A 21,662-nucleotide genomic window follows, 5' to 3' on the forward strand; every position below is an offset into this window, starting at 1 on the left:
ACCAGTTAGGTTTTTCCCTACACTCACTTTAAAAAATTTATACAAAAATCAACAAATTAAATTTCAGTTTTATATATGCTCATGTACAAGAAATATCAATACACTATGCACTTTAATAATCTGAAATATAAACATTTTAATAGATTAAGTAAAATAAACCTGTCCTCACCATCCTCTTCTTGTAGGTATATTGTGTCAGGCTTTTAAAGCCCATGGTCCAAAGCTGCAATAATATGCAAATCTCTCGTCTTCCAGATCCTTGCATCTGTAGAGCTCACTGAAATCAGCACCTCAAAGACAGAGCCCTTACAGTCTGATAGATGAAAACCACCATACTTTATAAAGCCTTTCTTTGCATTATAGACCAGCACGCTACATATTAAACATGCTGTTTATTTTGTTGCCTTTAAAACATAATCCTGAAACCATAAACATTCATTTTGCCATACTCTCATAGGCAGCACCAATTAAAAAAAAGTGATTAAAGTGATTAAAAGTGTCATGGGTTGAGTTGAACCTGCCGATGTATATTCAGTACCATGCTGCCATCCTACCAGCTTCAAAATAAAAGTGGTGGATGGGGAAAAGTATTGTGGGGCTTGAAGTTCAGATTGTAAGGAAAGATTTCCTGTTCCAATTGCTGCTTTCAGTTTCCAGGTCTTTTCTGCTGGGTGGGCTGTGGGGTGGGCTGTGGGAGAGCTCACCGGCTTTTGCTGCTGCACTTTTCTGAGAACAGGCTAAGGTAATTGTGTGCTGGATCATTTCCAGTATAAAACTGTTTATCTCTACCCAGCGTTGGCTGGGGTTGGTTTTGTTGTGTTACTTTCCCTCCTGTCTGTTTGGGGAGAGAGTGGGGCTTGTGACAGCAGGCTGTGTTAACCCAGGACAAGTAGTCATGAGAAACACAAATATTTTAGTAATTTCTGACTGTAATTTACACCATGAAGAAATTCTATAAAGCAAGAGCTAGGAATCTGCTGAAGCCTCACACTTGTCTGTAACAACATGATGATGGTTCTGGAAAGCAGCTAAGACAAACCATCATGCAACACACCTCACCAAGCATCATTTCTGAGATGAGCAGTCCCATCCAAATGCTGGGACACTGGACGATGCACTGACCTTGCTGAAAACCCAGCTGAATTAAGTAATCATTTCTCTTGTGGAACATCTCCCTAAACAGGTTTCCCACGTGGCACTCATGGAAGCAGCAGGACAAGGTGGAAACGTGTGGGAACAAGTAAGCAGAGGCAGGGGAAGGTGCTTATGCCAGATGAAGTGTTTCACGGCTGCCGTCCCACACCACCACACTGCGTGACTGCCTAACAGTCATTCACTGAAAAACGCCTTCGTAGCCTCCCACTCCAACGGCAGTAACCCCTGCAGCTGGGAATGGTGTGATTGCAGACACGTATCTGAGCAGCTCCTGGCACACGGTGTCGTGAGGCACAGCTCAGAAGCGCCGCGGTACCGCTCCTGCACCCCCGAGGTCAGGTTGCCTCCGCACGGCAATACGTCCCTCAGGGAGCACTGCATGGCTACAGCCTCACCTTCTGTCCGGAATTCTGAAAACCTCAATGCTGTGTGCCTTAAAAGCTACACAAACGCTGGACACTGCCAAAGGGTACCCAGACTTGAGCGGTTGAGGCAGGGTTCCGTGGGGCTATAGGCAGCACAGGAAAAGGGGAAATAAGAAAACGCCCCTAAACCCCCGGGCGACTTCAGGAGACCTTTTCAGTCCCTTCCTCGCTAAACATTCAGCTGACGATGCCAGTGCCACACCACCTATAACCCTGCCCCAGACCTCTCTGCTCTCTCGGCCGCCCCAAGCGCCGGGCCCTGCACCCCCAGCCGCCGGGCCCCGCTGGGAGGAGACAGCGGTGGGAGGGCGGTGGCGCTCCCTCAACCCTGGCAAGGCCCAGCCCGGGCCGCGCCTTGCATCCGGAGGGCGAGAGGGCGAGTCTCCAAGAGGGGTTGCGGCCCGGCGGGCAGCAGCCGCAGGTGAGAGAGACGACCGTGGCTCGGTGGAGGGTGGGCGGGAAGCGGCGCCGCCCCGCTCCGCCTGGCTGGGGACTGCGGGCGGCCTGTCAGCCCTAGCTGCTGCTCGGTCTCAGCCGGAGGATCGGCGTCGATCAGCGTGGCGCAGTCCTGCGGGAGCGGGAACCGTGTCCCACTTACCTCCCTCAGCTCGGGAGGACAGCGCCTCGCAGCCCACCACCACAGGGCCCCAAGTCGTCAGCACGGAGCTCCGCCGCGGCCCTGCGGGGCCTCCACCCGCCGCGCTCGGTGGGGAGACCGGCGCTCTGCCCTAGTGCTACAGGTCCGGGGAGGCCGGGACGTGGCCCAGGGCTCGGCAGCTGCCGTTGAGCGGCTGGTGCCCGGGAACGCGCTTGAAGAGCCACGGCCGCGAGTAGCGGTACCGTGCGCTGGAGATGCGGCAGCAGTGGTGTGGCGGGGTGTGATTAACCGGCTCCTAACCTCGATTGTAAGTGTCCGGTGGAGGCCGCGGTGGTGCGGTAAAGGTAACGCTCAGGACTCGGGCACTGCCGGGCTCAGAGCGAGCGTCCTCGGAGGACTGGCAGCCTCCGGCAGAGCTGCTGGGAACAAGAACCCAAACGCTGCTGTATGAACATAACCGTGTAGACAAAGGGAGGGACCGCGTATGTAAGCAGAGTATAAACAGCGATACTGACACGCTGGTTGCTTAGATTTGCAGGCAGGAAGATGTGTCCTTTAACCTTCCGCTGGTAAGGGAAGCCCTAGCAACAACAGGTTAAATTTTTGTGGGGGAAGCGAGATTTTTGAGCTTTATGTTGCTTATGTTCATGGCATTGAAAAGCATTTTGCCTTGCATGCAAGAGTTTTGAAGCTGTACAGGGTATAGTTTCAGTTCTGAACGTGAGGCTGCTTATAAAAACAAGTCTCGGTAGTTGGTCACAGGTTTCCAGCACTCGTAGCAGTAAGCTGTCCATGAAGATAATTAAAATTGTCCTTTTTACTGGCTGCTAAATACGCTAACCGTTAAATACGGAGCTAATGTTACAAAGGAACAAGCGTGAGTCACCGTGTGTCTGAATACTTTGGGGCTTTCGGGAGGGCTTTCAGGGACGAGCCCCCTCCCTGACACACATTTGTTAAAGTATTTTGGACTCTGACTCACCTTAACATCTGAAATCTGTTACTAATTGTATTTTCAATTTAAGGAGAATTGGATGGCTGAGTGAGAGCTGGTTGTTCAGAAGATCGTGGTTGAGGATTACAACATGTCTAAAGAAATGCAAGAACTACAGAAGCAATGGCACTTCATCATGCAGTCCATCCACAGCAACTCAAATGTGGGTCTGGATTATAATTTTATATATTTTATAAAGATACTCCTAACTTTTGGAGTACTCTGCCCCAATTTATTTAAATACAGTTCGCTCCCTTGTTTTGAACACTGAGGAGCCTTTCAGAAGGGCTGTCCTCCCACACCTTCAGCAATCAAGAAAAAAGGGAAGCCTGTTCTGCATTTCTCTGTTTTACTGATACAACCATCTGAGGTAGTAGGGTGACATTTTAGTGAAATGGTTGTGTAGCTATAAAAAGAACTAAAACTACAATACCTATTTCCTAAAAGGAAGGGAAATGTCTACTACAGTAAAATTCTAATATATAGGTGTACTTCCTCTGTAAAAATAATTTTTTTTCTACTAGTAACAGTTAAATTCCTAACAAGTTTGTGATACAGATATGCCAGCATTGTACTTAATGCTCAATAAATGAGCAGGTTGCATATATTACTAAGGCACAGGAAGAGCAGATAAATAATCATTCTACAGTATTTTTTTCTTAACAAATAGATCAAAGTCATAGCTGAGACACCTCTGAAATCGGTGCAGCTAAACTGTGATTCAGGGATTTTTTTGTTTGTTTGTTTTCAGGGCTTTTGTTTGGGTTACTTTTTGTTTGTTTGTGCAGAAATGGAAGTAGGAAGTCCAAAAGAAACATGTCTGTTATTGGTAGGATTATATTTGCTATGAAGTTACCTATATTTGCAATAAGTCCTCATGCTTTTGAAATAGAGAGGCAAGAGCTGTCCTCTATTGAAGTTGCAGACTTACAAAAAGATACTAGCTCTAGTTAACTAAAAGAGCAGGGATTTTTTTTAAAGTTATATATAACAAGAAATAAAACCAAAATGTGAACTGTTTTTCTTTTATCCACAGGTTGTTGCGTTTATGAATTCTCGTGTTGGCCAATATCTAGATGACCATCCTTTTGTGGCCTTATCACTCCTGATGTTTATTGTAGTGTCTGCTATTCCCATTGCATTTTTCTTCATTTTTGTTGTTACAACAGCCTTAATGGCCTGTATTGGTGTGATAGTCATGGAAGGTATTGTATGCATGCATGTATGTACTTACTTATTTCCTTTTAAGGCATAATGTCTTTGCCTCCTCTTCCATCTGGAGTTCCCAGTTCTAGCAGTTGAGGGGTTTTGTATGTAGTCCACAGGCCTCAGTAGTGGTGAAATTCTTAATACAAGAGTAGTAATCTGATTAAGCGTAGTCTATACCAGGAAAATCCTATTTCCTTTCTAGTCTCAACCAGGATATGCCTAAACCAGTTATCTTGAGCATGCATAGCTTTTACAGAGGCTAGCTAGCTAGTTGATCACAGAAGGCAATTTTCCCAGATGGTTTGATGCTGGGCTTGTGGTAGAATGTCAGCTCTTCTAATTCATTTGTGCGTAAACTAGTTTAAGTAACAAACTGATTTTCTTTTATTAGGTGTTGCAATAGCCATAGGTGGTATAGCCCTTCTTTGTGTGCTGTGTGGCCTGGGTGCACTTTCACTGGGAGTTTCTGGAGTACTGAGCATTTGCTACGTTTTTCTTTCAACTCTGGTCAACTACTGGTATGCTTCCAGGTGAGTACTGATGGCTCGAGCCCTGGTTGGATTTCAAGCTCTGCAACTATACTATTGTATTGATGCCTAAATTTATTTTAAGTGGGCTACTGCTGTTTACTGTAACAAATGTTTCTTGAATTCTAGAGCATCTTTGGTGACCCTGATGGCTTAATGTACAGCATATAAATGTCTAGTTATCAATAAGTATTTTAATGTGGGTGTTAATGCATGCCCTCTTTCCTGTTAGGAAAGGGGAAGTGTAAATTGCCTTAAATGTGCATGTACTAACACAACACAGCATTGAGTAGTAAGATACAACTTCATCTCATTCAGAGTATTTGTTCTTAAACGTCATTAAAACACTTCCAAACTGGACTTTGCATAGAAGATGAACCTTTTGCAGTTCTGCCTGCACAGCGACTTAGCTGTCTCTGCTTACCTGCATTTGCTGAGTACAGGTTGTCCAGAGAGGTTGTGGAGTCTCCTTCTCTGGAGACATTCAAAACCCACCTTGATGCATTCCTGTGTGTCCTAGCCTAGGTGATCCTGCTCTGGCAGGGGGATTGGACTAGATGATCTTCTGAGGTCTCTCCCAACCTCTAACATTCTGTGATCACTGTGATTACAGTTGAGCAAGATTAGTTGTAGATTTGGAGTAGGCAGAGGGGTACTTAAAAGGGACAGTGTGGCCAAAATAGAAATTGCAGGTGTTGGTGGGTGCTGCACACATGCTGCTTGCCAGGCATGCCTCCTAGTACTTTAGTCCTGGAGGTCTGTTTCAGTTGCTATTGCCCTAGCCATGCTTTGCCCAGAATCTGGCTAGGAGTAAGAAGCACCAGCAGGCTGTGCTGGAGTGCCATCTGTTGCCTGCTGAAATATCAACCAGGGAGTTAATAATGGTAATCACTGCTTAAGGAGAGGGAAGAACAAGAGGAAAAATTACAGCGGCTCATAGACTTTTTGCTCCATCATGGCTGTGCTCCTTGCACAGCTCTCAAGGGCACACAAAAACTGCCTGTTAGAGCCTGTGGTATTGTCAGGACAACAAAGCTACAGTGCAAGGTCCAGTGTGCTTGCGTGGGTTCCAGGGCTGCATACTACTCCCCCAGAGCACATTGTTAGGTCTGTAATATTGTCTATCAATTCTAGAAAACTTTTTTTTTCCCTATAGCACATCCAAAACCAGGTAATATTTCTCTTTTTGTTTTCCTGCTTGAGAGAAGCCCTGGTAGACCAGCAGTAGATGTTCCTGGAGTCTCAAGAGAGGTTTACATCATATATTGGTCAGGTTTTGAAGCAAAAGTTGAAAGACAATCTTGGAGAAGAACAGACTGTGAAAGCTTTTTCCTGTTTTCCTGTATACAGGGATCACATAAGGAAACAAGAAGCTAATGGAAGTTTGTCACAGAGGAGTTCTTCTGTCTTGAATTTGTCTGCCAATAATGGAAAGAATGAATAAGTTTTTAGAGGCACTTAACTGTGCTACTCCAACCTTTGTAATTTGATTGTTTACTTGTTGAGCATTCAATTTTTTTGCACTCCTTATGGGAAGTGGGAAAAAAGAAAACAAACCAAACAACCCATATGCATCTTGTGTGGTCAGTGTAAAACTATTAAGAATAACTATTAAAGAGCAATGCGTTGCAATGTTAGATTCATGTGCATGGTGGAGTGTTCCACAGGAACCAGTGAAAGGATATAATAAAAACTGCTAAGTTGTTGGAAAGGAGGAGTATGTAGGTAGTTGACTGCTTGCTTGTTACTGGAGTTCTGGATGCATTGTCTCCTGAAGTTTGTATGCAGCAGTTGGTTGTTTTCATACACAAATCTCAAAGCTCAGAAAACCAGAAGTGTGTTTTGAATGTTAAAACATTTCTAAGCCTTAGCAGCCTTTGCTAAAAGAGCATGAGCACATCATGCTAATGTTTTGTATTCATTATATGAGGGAAATTGGGGTTTATCATATGTTAAGTTGTGGCATAAGCTTTTATATGCCTTTAGATGTTGTTTTATGCTGAAGGGATATTTTCCTTGTATTTGCCTTAACACATCAGTGGCATGCAGCTGGACCTTGCATTTTGTCATACTTGTTTAGTTAAGTTGCCTGTTTTGCTTGTTGGTTGTAACTTCTTGTGTGTTATTTAAACTTTCCTCATTTTTGCAAGTGCAGTAATACTTCTAAACATTAGAAAGTATCTAACTATATTAATTTAATAAAGTGCTGTTTGTTTAACCAGATTGTCTTGTTTTTCTGTTTATTGTACAGTACAAAGATACCATCCAGATCTACCTCTAGAAGGGCTACATTTGGAGCTGAGTTTTTCTCCTCAGTTAATGTTCAAGTATTTTGGCTGGCCAATAGTGCTGAGCCACAAACTATAGGGTACTCAGCTCCACCTGCCTGTAAAGGCAAGGGCAGAATTCTAAGGACTGTATCAGTCTCGTGCTCTCATTTTGCTTAAACCAAGATGTTATTTGACTTTAACATAGAGTCACAGTTTATCTGAGCTGCCAAGTGTTCCACATAGTAGTGGTGGGAATGGTTTCAGCTGTTGTAATAAACTAACCCCACACTTCAGCACCAGAGTGAAATCATCCTTAGCCCTGCTCTGTGTTAATCTGCAGGAGACACATGAGACCTGATAGTAGTTAATAAAGAGCTCTAGTATGTACTGAAGTCCAGTTAAATGTGAAGGATTGACAGAATAAAAACTGTAAGAGATTTCTCATTTACTAACTAGAAGTATTGAAATAGAAATAGTTCTTAGGACTAGCAAAAACTGAGTCTTGAAATAGCATTCTGATCATTACAGAATCCTTGCTGCCTTCTACCAGGCTACTGGTCCCTATCATCAGGATGTAGTTTGATCTAATCTTCCTTTCCAAATCTCTTTCTAGACAGTCATACTTTCAGTCTAGGAGTTTACCAGCTGCTAAGAGCATACTCACAGATGTATGGGAAATAAGGCAGAAGTTAGTATGACTTGGTTACAAGACAGTCACCACCCCGTTTACTCAATTTCCAGTGTTTTGCCTTTTCTACAGGCCAAACTGCTGTAACATCAAACACACCTTGAGAACATAGCCCTATTTTATCTCATATTGTCCTGTCAGTCTGCCTAAAACAAAACATACACTTAACACCATGCTTAAGACTTGAAAATGAAGTAGAAAAGGCACGTCACAGGAGAGAAATAATGATGCTGTTTATCTGTGCTGCAACTTTACCAAGCACAGCTGGGAAATACTGGCTTCCTGCATACTGACACAGCTTGTTCCTTTGCACTTTGAAGATGATCTTGGTCCACAACCTAAAGAGATTAACCTCAACCTATTCTTACAAATCTTACTGTAAACTTGATTTTAAGTTGACAGGGTACTCTGCAGAATTGTCTTGAGATATTTGTACTCAATTGAACTCTGAAAAATCAAGTGTGCTTGCAGTACTTGGTACCCAGCAATTTATTTAGAGGATTATATTTACTTCCAAACTGCATTTGCCTCTCAGGAACACAAGCTCATTGCTTAGTCTATCTGCAGATCCCCAATTGCTGCCTTCACCCTTAAAATGAAATTCTGCTCTCTTTGCAAGTGTATTTCCAGCACTCTGCTGCCAGCTTGGTGACAGGTGCTGCCTCATTACATTCTGGCATTACTTTTGCCCAGTGGTGGTGCAGGGGACAAAGGAGCTGCTTGCTTTCTTGAAGGATGGATTTTGAAATTAATCATACTGAGAGCTTAAATAGCTGCATCCCCAACAGCTCCAGGGCTGCTCAAAACTTTTCTCTGCCTGGTAAGTGTCATAAGCAGGTAAGTGAAAATAGAGTAGGTATAGGCAGAGGGGAAAAAAAAAATCTTATGTGAAATGGCTTTGAAAAAAAGTCTGCATCTGAATGTTATTGTCAAGGTAGTGGACCAGATCTGTATGAGAGATACCAATCTATGTACACATATATTGACACAGTGATATGCATGTATTTGAAATGGTCTAAATGCACAGTCATGGAACAATAGCCACCCTGGTCTTTCCCCTGTTGTTAGGATGTGTACAGAAGAAGGAAAGAGAGGGTGTATGCACATTTGATTAAACATTTTACTGCATATGTTTGTAAATGCTGATGGGATTGTGCCTGTGTAGTTACACATAGCCACCTACACAAAGCACTTCCTCATCTTGCAGGTGCCTAACAAATCTGTTCTTGTTTGCACTGTCTGTTAGAAAACAGGATATCCATAAGGCATATCCTTACTGGTGATACTGGCACAGATGATTTTTTTTTTTTTCCTGCATACACTTATCTCTTGCAGACGACCCCAGGAGGATGAGCTATGGCAGCTTCATAATGCCTGCCCTGTTTGGCACTATCTGCCTGTTGGGGATCATTGATAACAGCTTGGTTATCTGTACAGTCTTAGAGAAATCTGGCCCTAGCAATAGTGTCCCAGATATCTTCATCAGCAGCCTCTCCATGGTGGACCTTCTCTTCCTCTTGGGTATGCCCTTCCTCATCCACCAGCTGCTGGGGAATGGAGCCTGGCACTATGGGGAGACAATGTGCACAATTATCACAGCCCTGGATGCCAGCAGCCAGTTCACCAGCACCTCCATCCTCACAGCTATGTCCATTGACTGCTACCTGACTCTCATCTACCCCTTCACCTCCACTCACTTCAGGAAGCCTCCTGTAGCAATCCTTACCATCCGTATGCTCTGGGCCCTTTCTTTCCTCAGCATCACACCTCTGTGGATGTACACTCAGCTCATCCCTTTGCCTGGAGGTCTACTGGGCTGTGGAATTTTCCTGCCCAACCCTCAGAGATATTTATTGGTACACACTCTACCAATTGTTCCTGGTCTTTGCCATCCCTTTCACCCTGATCACAGCTGCTTACAGGAAGATCCTGCTGAAGATGTCCAGGTCTTCAGAAACCCTGATGAACCAAAGATACACCAGGGCTCGAACCAAGAGGCTGATCCACACAGCAATTGCTATTTGTGCAGCCTTCTTCATTTGCTGGGCACCTTTCCACATCCTGCAACTTGCCCTGGACTCACCCTACCCTACCGTTATACTATGTCTACAATGTGGCTATCAGCATGGGTTATGCCAACAGTTCTCTGAACCCCTTCATCTATATCTGGCCCAAAATTTCCAGAGGCAGCTTGGGGTCCCTGTGATGCCAACAGTTGCTGGACAGGCCTCCCCAAACAGGAGCAAAAACATTCAGGAACATGGAGCTGCATCAGGGCAGCCACTGCTGCATTTGGTGTCCATCTCTGGTAGTTAGCAAGACCCACAGGACTCCAGGTATGGATAGAAGCAGCAACACTCTGCCCAGGGCAGAGACACTACCACCATTTGAAACTTGGGGACTTTCAAGTATAAAGCTTTCTGAGGAAGAAATTAAGAATTTGGAGGGGATTCCTTTTTTCCCCTGAAATGTGGCCCAGAAGCAAAAACACTTCAAAGTTTTAAAGAACAAGACAATCATGCTTTCATCTCCTACTTAACACACCAGCTCCATGACATGTTTAACAGCAGATGAGACAATCATTTTGTCATTTTAAAGCAAATAAAGTTACCCTTTTTTTTTTTCTCTCTCCAGAATCAGCAACTGGAAATATTTGCTGGGTTTATTGACAAACATTTAATTGAAAAGTAATCAGACTGACTTTTTTCCCCAATCACTCTGCAAGGCAGTTCTGTACTATCTTCCCAGGGGACAGCAGAAAGCCCAGTTAAAGAACAGCTGTCACTAAGTCACCAATTTGCTTTGTAGTGTAATGATTAGGTCCTGTCTACATTTTTTTTAAGAGAGGAATCAGAATAGTGTCTCACTCCTGGCAGTGTATCATGTGCGCATAGATATCCTGTGGTATTTCTTCATCTGGCTGCAATGTTTCAGTAAATCCACATCTTAAAGCACATGACTGCACAGCCCCATCTTGAGCAGTTAAGAAAAGCCACTGAGCATCTTCTTTGACAATCAAACCTGTTGCACAATGCAACCAAAATCATGGGGTTTTAGTTTTAAAATGATACTTCTAACAGCAAACACTTCCAGAAAAATGGGCAAAAGCCAAACTTCTACACAACTATTTTAACAGAACACTCAGTCACCTCTTTATGGTACAGGTACCTGCTCAAAAAGTACTTTATGATATCTTGAAATCTAGAAGTCCAGACCAAGTTCCCTAATCAACAATACTTCATTGATAAAACACACAACCTACTTCAGTTTTACTAAATTAAAAACTTAAAAGCTCTTCCTGCTGCTATAAAGTAACCAAACATCACACCATAGATGAAGAAACCTACCTACAATTATTTATATGCACTCTGTAACATGCATAGTCAGCTCCAACTCTTTAGATTTTTAGGAGCCATTTATTTTAATAGTATATTAATTCAGCAACCAGCTACTGGAGAACCACATAGCCAACAATCCCTGAGGCAAGGTTGTCTCTAATAGCTTTCTAGAAGGTAATTTCCAAAAACAGAGCAATAAAACCCTTACTACTGACTCAAACAACACCACTCAAAAGCTTTAGACCACAGCTTGTACATGGACACAGCTGAAAGGACCTCATCCTTTCCCCTGAATTTCCTTTACACCCTCAACTTTTACTAAAGGGAGCAGGCAAAGCTTAAATCCAACAGACAATGAAGCAAATACACTTATTCCAGCTCAGAGTCTGGCCTCATATGAACCATTTCCTTCTGTGTTTTAAACTGATTTTTCTTTATGCAATAATTATCAGCACTTCCCAGGAGCCAAAGCTGTGAATTCTCAGTTACCAGCAGGCAAACATGGAAGAGTTTCAGTCCTGCTGCCCTGACCTTTGCATGTTTATCAGCCACTGCTATTTCAAAGCTTCTCAGTGTGTCCTCTCAGTAAGAGCAGATGCCAGTGCTGTGCCATCATTACATTAGCACAGGTTTTGATAGGAATATGCTGAAGGAATAAAACTAGGTCAGTACAGACCAGGTGTTTTTACTGGAGAGAGGAAGGTGTGTGGGCTGTTGGGTTTGTGGATGGTTTTTTATTTGTTTTGATTTAAATTATTAAACATTGTAGTAGAGGTAAAAAGTCCTTCGAAAGGGAGGCCAGGGAGATGGTACAGAGGCCTTGCTTTCAGCTGCTTTCTTGGCTTGCTGCAGAACAGCACCAGCCCAGCAGAGAAATGGCAGCAGCCTTTCTGACCCAATTGGGTCCTCAGCCCCAAGGATGTAGTCCACTGACCCTTACTTGAGGCCTAAACAGGCATCAGGCTCTCATCTTCACATCCTAGTAGAACCTAAACATCCTAAGTTGTTCTAGGGATGATTGGAGCAATCAGCTTCCCTATGGTTTCTGAAGCAGCTGCTAAAGGTCAAGTTAGAGACTTCAGTGCCAACTCCAGATGCAGCAAGTTCTTTCACTCTTTTCCTATGCCCCCTCTTGCTGGAGCATCATTCACACTTCCCCTTTCCATATGTATTACATGAGGGACATCAGGACTGAACCCAGAAAAGGAATCCCTTGTATTTGTAAAGTGAGCTTTGAAATTCCAGTGAACACTAACAGTGAGCTGAGAAACAGCATTGCTTTTACTAGCCACATGCATTCTTTTCTTCCTGTGCATCGACAAAAAGTAGGGTGGAAAAACAACAAAACAAAACCAACAACCAACTGCGATTTCTTGGATGTAAATACTATTCATTCTAACTTCCCTTCTGAACCACCTTGAGAGAACTATAGAGGTAATTCTCCAAGTAGGGAAAGATCTCCTCTCAGGTGCTATGTCTGACAGTCTTTCCCTAAGCACATAATATTAGTTAGGGAGAAGAAGCAGGCAAGAGCAACCATCCCTTTGATCTGGATAGTGGCCACTGTGCAACCCCTCTGTCTCACCTCCCCAGCCAGTAAGTGTAATACAAAAATAGAAGACAAAGAGCAAAAATAAAGCTATTACCTGTGCTCTTACTACAGAAGTGAGGGATTTTGAACACCCTCACTACTGTAGATCTCCAGATTAAAATTTCTCCTAGAGCTTGTCTCTATCAGTTAATGGAGATGCTAGTTAGCATTTCTTCTACAAATCAGACACACACCAGTCTGGGTAGTGGTACTTAGTAAATTCTGCCCTTCCTGTAGCAGGGGTCTGTCCAGCAATGAGAAATAAGGACTCTGCCTGAACACACTCCAATCTTTTCCCACACAATTGGAGTAAAATTGAGTGGATATGGAGAAAATAGCTTATTTGCTTCAGAAGAGCTAAAAGCCCATACTTTTAGGAACTGTGTGCTGCCAAGTACATAAACCCTCTTCCTCAAGCACCACTTCTCCAGCTTTTATAGGAATACTTCATATTCCATCCAAGTACTAAGTCAACAGGACTTAAGTACAGTAGGTGGTTTGCTGGACAATAGCCTAAGCAATCATTTCAGCCCTAACCTCCATCAGGCTGATAAATAATAAAAGTTATTTGCAAATAAGTGTCTCCAGTGTAAAATTCATAGTTCCAGTGTACTTGTGTTGACACCATGATAAACAGCATAAAGCCTTCCCAATGATCATGTCCTCAGTACTACACACTTATGTGGTGTATCTGTCAATAGTTAGACAATGCACCCTGAAATCTGTTGTAGTAAAAATAGCTCATTAATAGTGCTTGTTAGGTGAAATAGGGGCTGTGGCAGAAGAGTGCCAGCCTTGTGCTATTTATGCACAGCATGCTTGACAATCAGCAGTAGTAGAGTCTGTCCACTGGCTTGATCTGAAGCCCTGCATGCACAGAGGTCAGCACTGGATTTGTGATGATCACTCTCCCTGTTTGCATAAAATGCCCAGACAATCTTTAACCTAAGGCTGTTGCACAGTGCAACAGAGCCCTTTCATCCCTCCTCATTCTGTCACAGGCACTTGTACTGTTATGCCTCAGCTCCTTGACTGTTTATGGCAATGTGTAAAGAATACAGAATAAAAATCATAATTGCATGACTAAAACTGCCGTGAGTGGTCTCTTCCAGCTACAATACTGCTGTCCTCACCTATGTTGAAAGCTGCAAGGAATAGCTACAGTGACATTTAAAAAAAGCCCACCAAACAGTGGCCTTTTAAAACACTACAGTTCTCACCCTGCTGAAGTTCTGAGTGCAAACACCTTTCCTGGCTGCTTCCATGAAGGCTCCACTTAAAGTACAGTAGAACTAAAGATCTGAGATCCTTTTATGCCAAAAGTGTGCAGCAATCTTCAGTGACTCAGGGCTTTTGCTCCATCAGCTCTAGGATAGAGAGCTTCTAATGTATTTTTGCCCTGTATTTGCATTGGGTGCAATTCCAAAACCTTTGTGCTTAAAAGGTAAGTACAGCTGAGTCTCATTTATCCAGCACTGCTAGACTCTTCTATACTAAACCAAATAGTGACAGAGTACAAGTTACGTTCTTCATACATGACTACAGAATCAGAGCTTCCCCTAAAAATTAGTATTTTGGGTATAATTCCCTTTTTGTTTTATATCTACAAGTCAAGGCAGTAAACACAGAAACTGATACTGGTAGTGTTTCCAGCAGGGGCAAGAAAGGGTGTAGGAAGTTCACATTCAGTTTAACAGAGCTATCTGTTCCAGGAAAAGGAAGATCAGCTGACTTCAGACATAAGGAAAGCAGAGCTCTAATGCAATCTAATGAAGTTAGCATAGCACAGCCATCCTCCAGCTGAGGTGGCATTAATGAAGAAACAGCATTGGAACTCTCCCCTCTTCACCTGCAAGCTAAGCATACTGTTAAACACTGTTCAGCTCTCTACAACCTAGTAGTATTTAGTTTGACTACATGGTAACAATCTTCAAACCTACCTGAATTTGGAAAGCATTCAATTAGAGAGAGGAAGAGCAAACCTCTGGGTTTTACAAAAGGAAAGAATAGGAGTAGTTCAGGTGGTGTGTGGTGGATTGTGCTGCAATGGTGTAGGGCAGGTTTGAGTTTAAGGGTGGGGTGTGGTAGACAGTGATGTTTTAAAGCCCTGGGTGTTGCTAGCCGATTTAAGCAAAGCCAGGTTTTAGCTCCCAGCTTACCACAGACCTCACAAAAGCTGCAGATAAGAGCTGCATGTACTGAAGACATTAGCACAAAACTTTTTTTAACGACAACCCATTTGAATGAAATCACAATTGTGAACAAAAACATTTGATAAACATTTCAAAGGAAAGCCTGCAAAGTCCAACAGGAATGTAACACAGCAACAGGAGATTTCAGAACAAAGATGCTCAGGAAATTTAGTATTACTTATCACTACAGCCAGATCTTCAATAAGATTAAGAGAGGACTAGCAGCAGTTTGATAATTAGATGCATGTGAGGAAGTGCATGATAGACAAAATTAACAGAATAGGAGTGCTGCACTGACTGCTCTCTACTCTGACAGATACTGGAAAGCCACAAGTAAACTAACCAGAAATAGATCCAGTAAACAAACAGATTGGTTTTCTACAGTCCATAAATGGCTTGAAATATTTATCATGCAAGACAGGCTAGAAGTAGCTGAATCAGAAATCATGTTAGAGAGCAACAAGCCTACTCATGAGCCTATTAGACCCTTTGTTATTTTTTTCCCAAAGCACCCCATTATTCCAAGCTGACCACCAGTGCAACACAGTGTAACCTAGCATTGTAAAAGGTGTTATAAGATTCAAGAACCCCAAGTTTCAATGAAGGAGGTGAAGAAGCCATCTAATATAGAGGAAACTGCCAGTGTCACTTGAGTCTTACCCAGAAAGCTTGAGCTTTCAAAAGCTTCAGTTCTCATCTGAGCTAGAGCCCTGACCAAAGACACTGAGAGCAGTGCCACTGCTCAGCAAGTTAGGCACCCATTTTAGTCCAGTCTGCTTGCTTGAAAGCTATACTGCAACTTCACTCCACACAAAACTCATCCAGAAGACTTTTGCAGTCACACTTTCTCCAAGTTTATTTGTATAAAACACTAACATACTATGTTTACCATGGAAGCTCTTCTCTTCAGACATTTAAGAAAAGCCAAAAAAAGTAGCATTGTGGCCACCAGAGAGAGAATGCCAACAGCAGTCATCATAATGCCAGTCCATGCCCCCTTACTCAAGGGAGTGGTCCCTGCAAAGCAAGCAGAGAAATAATTTATAGAGACAGCTCTTTGTTAGATCCAAGCAGCATGCAGTATCATCACACTGGCTTAGTACCTTGGGTTGCAGACCATCCTTCTGGCACAAGGAGAACAGGACCCTGTAAGCTCACCACTGCAGAGTTCACACCTGGCATCCCACTCTCTACAACAGCAATGCAGTAACAGTGAAGGCCATAGTACAGTTGGTTATCTTGATGAGTGCAACCTGACATCTACTTAAACATTACCTCGTTTGCTTCTAGATGGTCTTGGGCATCTTGTCATACACAAAGGGGAGTCTGGTTGAAAGCGATCACAGATCAGAACACTGCAATGGAAGTATACCTAGGACAGAGAATGAGAAGCCCATTCATTTGGGGACAATAATTCTTTTTATCTACTCCAAGAAGGAGAACGTCACCTACTAGGCCAGGTAGGGTTTTGCCACCAGAGACAAAGGCAAAAGTCTTCACTTCCAGCCTTTGGCGATAGTTAGCATAGCTGACACCATGTCCCACTGGATGAAACACTGTCCTATAGCTGTCCAGGTCATACTCACACCTGCCAATAGGTAAGACAAGTCAGAAGAGCAAGGTAGAGAAGGTTTGGGGATTTTATAAGCAGGCTACAGTTAAAAAGTAGAGGTGATGCCCACTTCCAAGTTCCAGCATAGCAGAGCAGTGCTTGGTAGGCCGTGTCAAAATGCAGCCTTTACACTTGGGCTGTTCCTAAATAGTGGTAGGAAACAATTAGGGAGTCCCCCAGCCACTGCCAAAAGCCCTTCCATCTTCGGGGGGGGGGGCAGGGCACTCACCCATCAACTACAATATTCCACTGGGGAAGTGAGCCTGGGTCTTGTGAAGCTGTTGCCCAGCAGTCATCTAACACCAGATGGAGGTTGGGATCATTGCGGTTCAGGACCTGCACTTCCAGGAAGATCGGCTGCCGGAGGTACCTCACGATCGGGTACTGGTCATCACGGTACGGCTGCCTGTAGGAGCTCTCTGCAAGAACCAAGGCTTCTTAGATAACTCAGTTCACAGGCACTCCTGAAGAAACTAGTCTGGAAATCAACAGCAGCTGGTCCACCAGCTGCAGTTTGTTCTATAGTAAGATTTTAAGCATTTGTCTCATGTAGTATGCACAAAAGGGCAAGGAAGCACATGAGGCCGTTAGAAGCCTATGCATCAGAACAGTTCACTCACACACACCCCCCTCCCAAGTCCCCCCCCATCAAGTTCCAGTTGCTTCCCTAGAGCTCAGAGTCAGCTTTACCTGGGTAGCTAAGAAGAATTAAGGAGAGGGGACCTTGGTTCACTGAAGAAGCCAGAGAAGGAGGGTTGTCTACCCTTATAGTGAGGGAGGCATCACCATTGCTGTAAGAGCACAGGACTGTTAACCTGTAAGGAAGGAAGGAGCAGGTAACTCTGAAGTTCATTTTTAGGACTAAATATTACTCAAAACGGTTTCCAGACACACCTGAGTTCACTGTCCCTTGAGATTATGCGCAGGGGAAGGTCTGCCCATAATGCTGTCACCTCATTCTCATAATGAATCTTCTCCCCATCAAACTGCAGAGAGCAAACATTATTTAGTAAGGGCATTCCCAATGCATGAGGCATCCTCACCAGCAATCTTGGCTACACACTTACCCAGTACCTGGTCCCACATCCATTCAGTGGGACATGAAACCAAACCCTGTCATTCAGTGCAGATTTGAAGGCTGGCCGGCATGTAGGATCTCTGAGCCTAAGTGTATCCAAGTCTAGCAGTGGTGTGGTACTGTCAGCAAGGATTTCAAAATCCATGTACCCATCCTGGGTGCATACAGCAGCTGCAATAGAGGTTCACATAAGTTATACCAGTCAGTGACAAGAGCCCAGTCTGACAAGAGCTGCTGTGTTTTATAGCTAGATATGACCTCCCCTGGGAAAGGCTAATTCAGGAACAAGCCAAGCTGAAGGATTATCCTCTGAGCAGCACACAGGCTAAATCCATTGCAAAAGTCACTCACCTACAGGTGCATGCTGGTCACAGGGGCACTCTGGGTGCATCACCATTGCCACAGTCTCCCCATGGAATTGAAAAGTCAGGTTCAAAGAGGACATGTAGGGCTGAAGTCCTGAGCAGCTCCCCCCATGCACCTGAAAGAAGATTTACTCTCCTGAGATGTAGCTACAAGAGCTCATTTTACCAGCAGCATGTTAAAGCTTTTTTATTTTTTTACTAGCCCCAAGGGCATGGTGGTCCTCACCCTTCACTAGTTTTAGTTTGCATTGCTCCAGGCATGCCTGACACCAATACACTCCAGGAGGAAAGTTTTCACTTCTAGCTTTTTTGAGCAAGAGACTTCATAAAACCAAGTCACCTTTGAGTGATGCCTGTCTGTTATAAACTCAGTTTGCATTCATTTAAAGCACAACTGCCCTCAGCCAGGCACAGGGCACATGGCTGACTTGGCAAGTGCTTAATCAAGGTCCAAGCTACTGTGCTCTAGTTGAGTAACCAACAAGCAGTTGTGATCATACCAACACCTGTGGCTTGAGGATTACAACTCACCCTGAACTTCAGAATTCCCCTGCTAATATGCAGCTTGACCCCTTTCTCTCCATCCAGAACAATCCCATTTTCCTGGAGCTTGTCCATGGGGATGGTCTTATTCTCTATACCCACAGCCATAAGAGTGCCTGGGAAGGCTGGGATGACAACAGTCATGTGTGTTGCATTACAGATTGCTGGACCTGCAACAACACTTTTGTTAAATACAACACCAGTTCCCTCAGGGCAGAAGCAAACCAAATTCTGATTTTCTCCATGCATTACCTGGTGCACAAAGCATTCTTGACTCCACAGTCAGTCTACGTTCAGGAGGCCCATACATTAGCTTAAGTGCTACAGTGTAGAGGACGTTATCATCGTGCTGGCAAAAGATAAACCTCTGTTAGAGTGCTCAGCCCAATCTATCATTACACCTACCCCACAGGGTACTACATGTGGTTCAGGACTGCTGTTGTTCACCTCAACACCTTTTCAAAAAAGGATCTGCTCATAAGACTACCAGTCAGTTGTTCATAGGGCAAGCTATAGGAGGTGCCCTACAGCTGTGCCATGAGGAGCAGACTGTTTCCTCATTTTATAGGACTAGGGAGTTTGACAACAGCCATACAAAAAGCCAGAGAGCTCTATAACTGCCAGCTAGGCACAGCACTGCATCAGCTTGACACCAGCTATGGCAATGACCTGCAAGTGCTTCCCCCAAGCCTGCAGGAAAGAGATACCCAACCTCTGTTAGCACTGTCTCCTCAGTGCCAGCTCTTTACTTGCCTACCTTATAGGAGGCCACTCCAGTGGCAGTGAAGGCCACCTGAAAGATCAGATTGTGACCATCAGACAGAAGGTTATAGCCTTGCTGCATGGCTTGCCCAAGGCTCAGCTGATGTATTCTTGCTCCATCATCAACTGACAGAGTCCAGGTCATTGAAGCTGCTGGAAGCTGCAAAGCAAGAGATCCTCAGGAAAGCACAACCACACAGAAGCAACAAGGCATTACACAGTTCTTCACTCTACAGGGCTACCCACTCACAGGTTCTACATTCAAGAGGATGCAGTACTCTTGAGAGGGAACTCCCCCAGCTTGGAAACACCAAGCTCAGCTTAGGTCCAAAACCCAGACATTTCCCCAACCCTGCCTCTGCAAGACAGAAGGCACATACCATATCCTCATCACTGAAGCTCATAAGGAGTCTTGGGAAAGTAACCTGAAACACAGCACAAGGGTTAGACCACAGGAGCAAACAACCCTACAATGTTCAATGGAAAAATCTCTCCTACAATTTTCTAAAGCAGGCAACTGACACCAGCATCCCAGTTTCCCCTTGCAATAGGGCTGCAGCCAGACTATGTGCATCATTAATGACCATTTGCAAACTAGCTCTCTGAAGAGCTAATGGTCATGCCAAGGTGGACATGCAGCCAACCTCCCTGGACCTGGCTGGAGCTTTCCCCAGCTTTCTGCAGATCCCAGCTAAACAGTTCCAGAGGACAGCCATCCTGTCTTGCAGCCTATAAGCAGGATCTACAGGACCCCCTTTCCTGTACTTACTGCCATGAAGTCTTTTGTACAGTTTGTTGTGCCAGCAAAGAAAGGCGAAGCAATTTCATCTTCATGAATGTTATCACAGTGAGTGCTGTAGGTTACATTCTTCTCCTCTCCCATTGTGTCATTCACCATCATCCTCAATCTGAGCCAGTACTGACCATCCTATGGACAAGAGACATGAATTAGGAAGCAGCAGTACCCACCACAGCATAAACACAACAAAAAGCCATTGAGAATAAACTCTAACTTCAGCATTTTAAGTATTTGTACCAGTGCAAGGACAAGGTGATCAATTGCTTTAAATGTCCCATGGAAAAAGATGAGTTCTCTAGTACAGCATGGAGTCACAAGGATCAACTGAAGAACAGAATGAGAACTGCAGGAGTTACAAAGAAAACTAAGGACTAAAGTAGTAGTGCCAGAGCCAGCTGTTCAAGCAAAAAGTTAAACACCAAGAATCTTGTGGTACTTCAAATGCCTAAAAGCAACAGATATCAGTAAAGCCTCTGCTTGACTATTTTGGGCTGGCCTCCCACATACTCTAAAGCAACTAACACCACACACTATGAATAGGTGTTGAGGTAACCTCTAGAGATGTGTAAAGAGAGAAGTGCTCAAACTGTTGAACCTGGTCCATCTCTCTGCAAGGTATCCTTTAGAGCAGCTCAATGCCTTTACAGAAAAACATTTACAGTTTCCTCTGAGGCTTTAATTGCCATTTGAAAGACCAAGTGTTCTGGTAATTATCAGCCTCTGGCATGAGCTGCTCTGTTAGAAGCGTTGTAAGTTATCAGAAGCATAAGTAAAGTTAGGACTAGAAACACTATTAAATCCAGTCCTGGTTAGGAAAAACATCCCACATTCCACCAGAGCAGCTTCCCAGAATGAAGACCTCTTTACCTCCAGGTTAGTACAGTTGACAAACAGGACACTGAGCAACAGCCTCTCATAATCCACAGTGGGGTCACAGGACATGATCTCCTCATCATTTCCATCTAGGGAGAACATAGAAGATGAGCCCTGCAGACATCACCTTCTCTTGGGCTACAGCAAAAGGCCAGGGCAAGGCAGTAGCAATACATACCAACAACACACACATGCCAGGAGTAGTTCCCAAGCTCCCTGGAAAACTCAACTTCCATGCCTTCCCTGTGACAGGTCACACTCTCTGCAGAAGGAAGACCATCATCAGCTCCACCATCACCCTCCTGGAGACACATACCCTGCAAGCCCTCCAGCTAGCCAGCCCCACTTCAGAGCCCCCATCCACACTAAGGTAGAGGGGAAGCAACTCCAAACAAGCCTGAAGTCAACACCCACACAGCCACCAGCCCAAAGAGGCCTCATTACCCAAGAGATCCTGATCCTCCAGGTCTTCAGCACAAGAGACTAAGGGCAGCAAAAAGACAAATAAGAGCAGCAACCTGCAAGCAAAAGAGGACCAAATGAGAAAGCAGTAAGGAAAGGGCCCAGCTCCCTAGCCCACCCAAACCCCCTCTCACCACATCCTTGAGGTGCTCAGGCACTGCTGCTCCACAAACAGCCCCAT

At 44.2% G+C, this 21,662-nt stretch overlaps 3 protein-coding genes across 4 annotated transcripts; 2 read left to right on the forward strand and 1 right to left on the reverse strand.

Annotated features, from left to right (window-relative positions):
• The first annotated feature begins 1,963 nt into the window (after positions 1–1,963).
• On the forward strand, positions 1,964–7,108 carry LDAF1 (lipid droplet assembly factor 1). 2 transcript variants are annotated; one of them, XM_054391046.1, is made up of 5 exons: positions 1,964–2,001; positions 3,204–3,335; positions 4,209–4,377; positions 4,773–4,911; positions 6,259–7,108. In XM_054391046.1, exons 2-5 carry the CDS (start codon positions 3,264–3,266, stop codon positions 6,350–6,352), a joined length of 474 nt encoding a protein of 157 aa, XP_054247021.1. In that variant the 5' UTR covers positions 1,964–2,001; positions 3,204–3,263; the 3' UTR covers positions 6,353–7,108. The 2 variants fall into 2 exon arrangements, with proteins under 2 accessions (XP_054247021.1, XP_054247022.1); XM_054391047.1 differs by lacking the exon at positions 1,964–2,001 and adding an exon at positions 2,457–2,485.
• A 1,493-nt stretch (positions 7,109–8,601) lies between these two features.
• On the forward strand, positions 8,602–10,182 carry LOC128974647 (melanin-concentrating hormone receptor 1-like). Its single transcript, XM_054391321.1, is given in 5 exon segments — positions 8,602–8,686; positions 9,202–9,706; positions 9,708–9,941; positions 9,943–10,028; positions 10,031–10,182. Coding segments are annotated over 5 exon segments (1,062 nt in total).
• Positions 10,183–15,858: 5,676 nt separating this feature from the next.
• Positions 15,859–21,662, reverse strand: ZP2 (zona pellucida glycoprotein 2). Its single transcript, XM_054391058.1, has 18 exons — positions 21,616–21,662; positions 21,464–21,537; positions 21,198–21,281; positions 21,014–21,108; positions 20,117–20,275; positions 19,728–19,772; positions 19,343–19,507; positions 18,838–18,934; positions 18,574–18,755; positions 18,029–18,158; positions 17,667–17,848; positions 17,494–17,585; positions 17,290–17,414; positions 16,829–17,018; positions 16,440–16,575; positions 16,263–16,359; positions 16,091–16,177; positions 15,859–16,004 (listed from the first exon to the last, which is right to left on the reverse strand). Exons 1-18 carry the CDS (start codon positions 21,660–21,662, stop codon positions 15,859–15,861), a joined length of 2,133 nt encoding a protein of 710 aa, XP_054247033.1.

The sequence above is a fragment of the Indicator indicator genome, chromosome 22 (assembly GCF_027791375.1).
Source record: "Indicator indicator isolate 239-I01 chromosome 22, UM_Iind_1.1, whole genome shotgun sequence".
Classification (NCBI taxonomy): domain Eukaryota; kingdom Metazoa; phylum Chordata; class Aves; order Piciformes; family Indicatoridae; genus Indicator; species Indicator indicator.

What these genes read in the sequence shown, in the direction of transcription:
- LDAF1 (XM_054391046.1), top strand. Translation starts at nt 3,264, where the DNA reads ATGTCTAAAGAAATGCAAGAACTACAGAAGCAATGGCACTTCATCATG. An exon ending in CCATCCACAGCAACTCAAAT is followed by an intron (nt 3,336 to 4,208) that starts GTGGGTCTGGAT and finishes TTTTATCCACAG; the next exon opens with GTTGTTGCGTTTATGAATTC. An exon ending in AACTACTGGTATGCTTCCAG is followed by an intron (nt 4,912 to 6,258) that starts GTGAGTACTGAT and finishes TCCTGTATACAG; the next exon opens with GGATCACATAAGGAAACAAG.
- ZP2 (XM_054391058.1), bottom strand. Translation starts at nt 21,662, where the DNA reads ATGGGGCTGTTTGTGGAGCAGCAGTGCCTGAGCACCTCAAGGATGTG. An exon ending in GGGGAATTCTGAAGTTCAGG is followed by an intron (nt 18,159 to 18,573) that starts GTGAGTTGTAAT and finishes ATCTTCTTTCAG; the next exon opens with GTGCATGGGGGGAGCTGCTC. An exon ending in ACCATCTAGAAGCAAACGAG is followed by an intron (nt 16,178 to 16,262) that starts GTAATGTTTAAG and finishes TTGCTGTTGTAG; the next exon opens with AGAGTGGGATGCCAGGTGTG.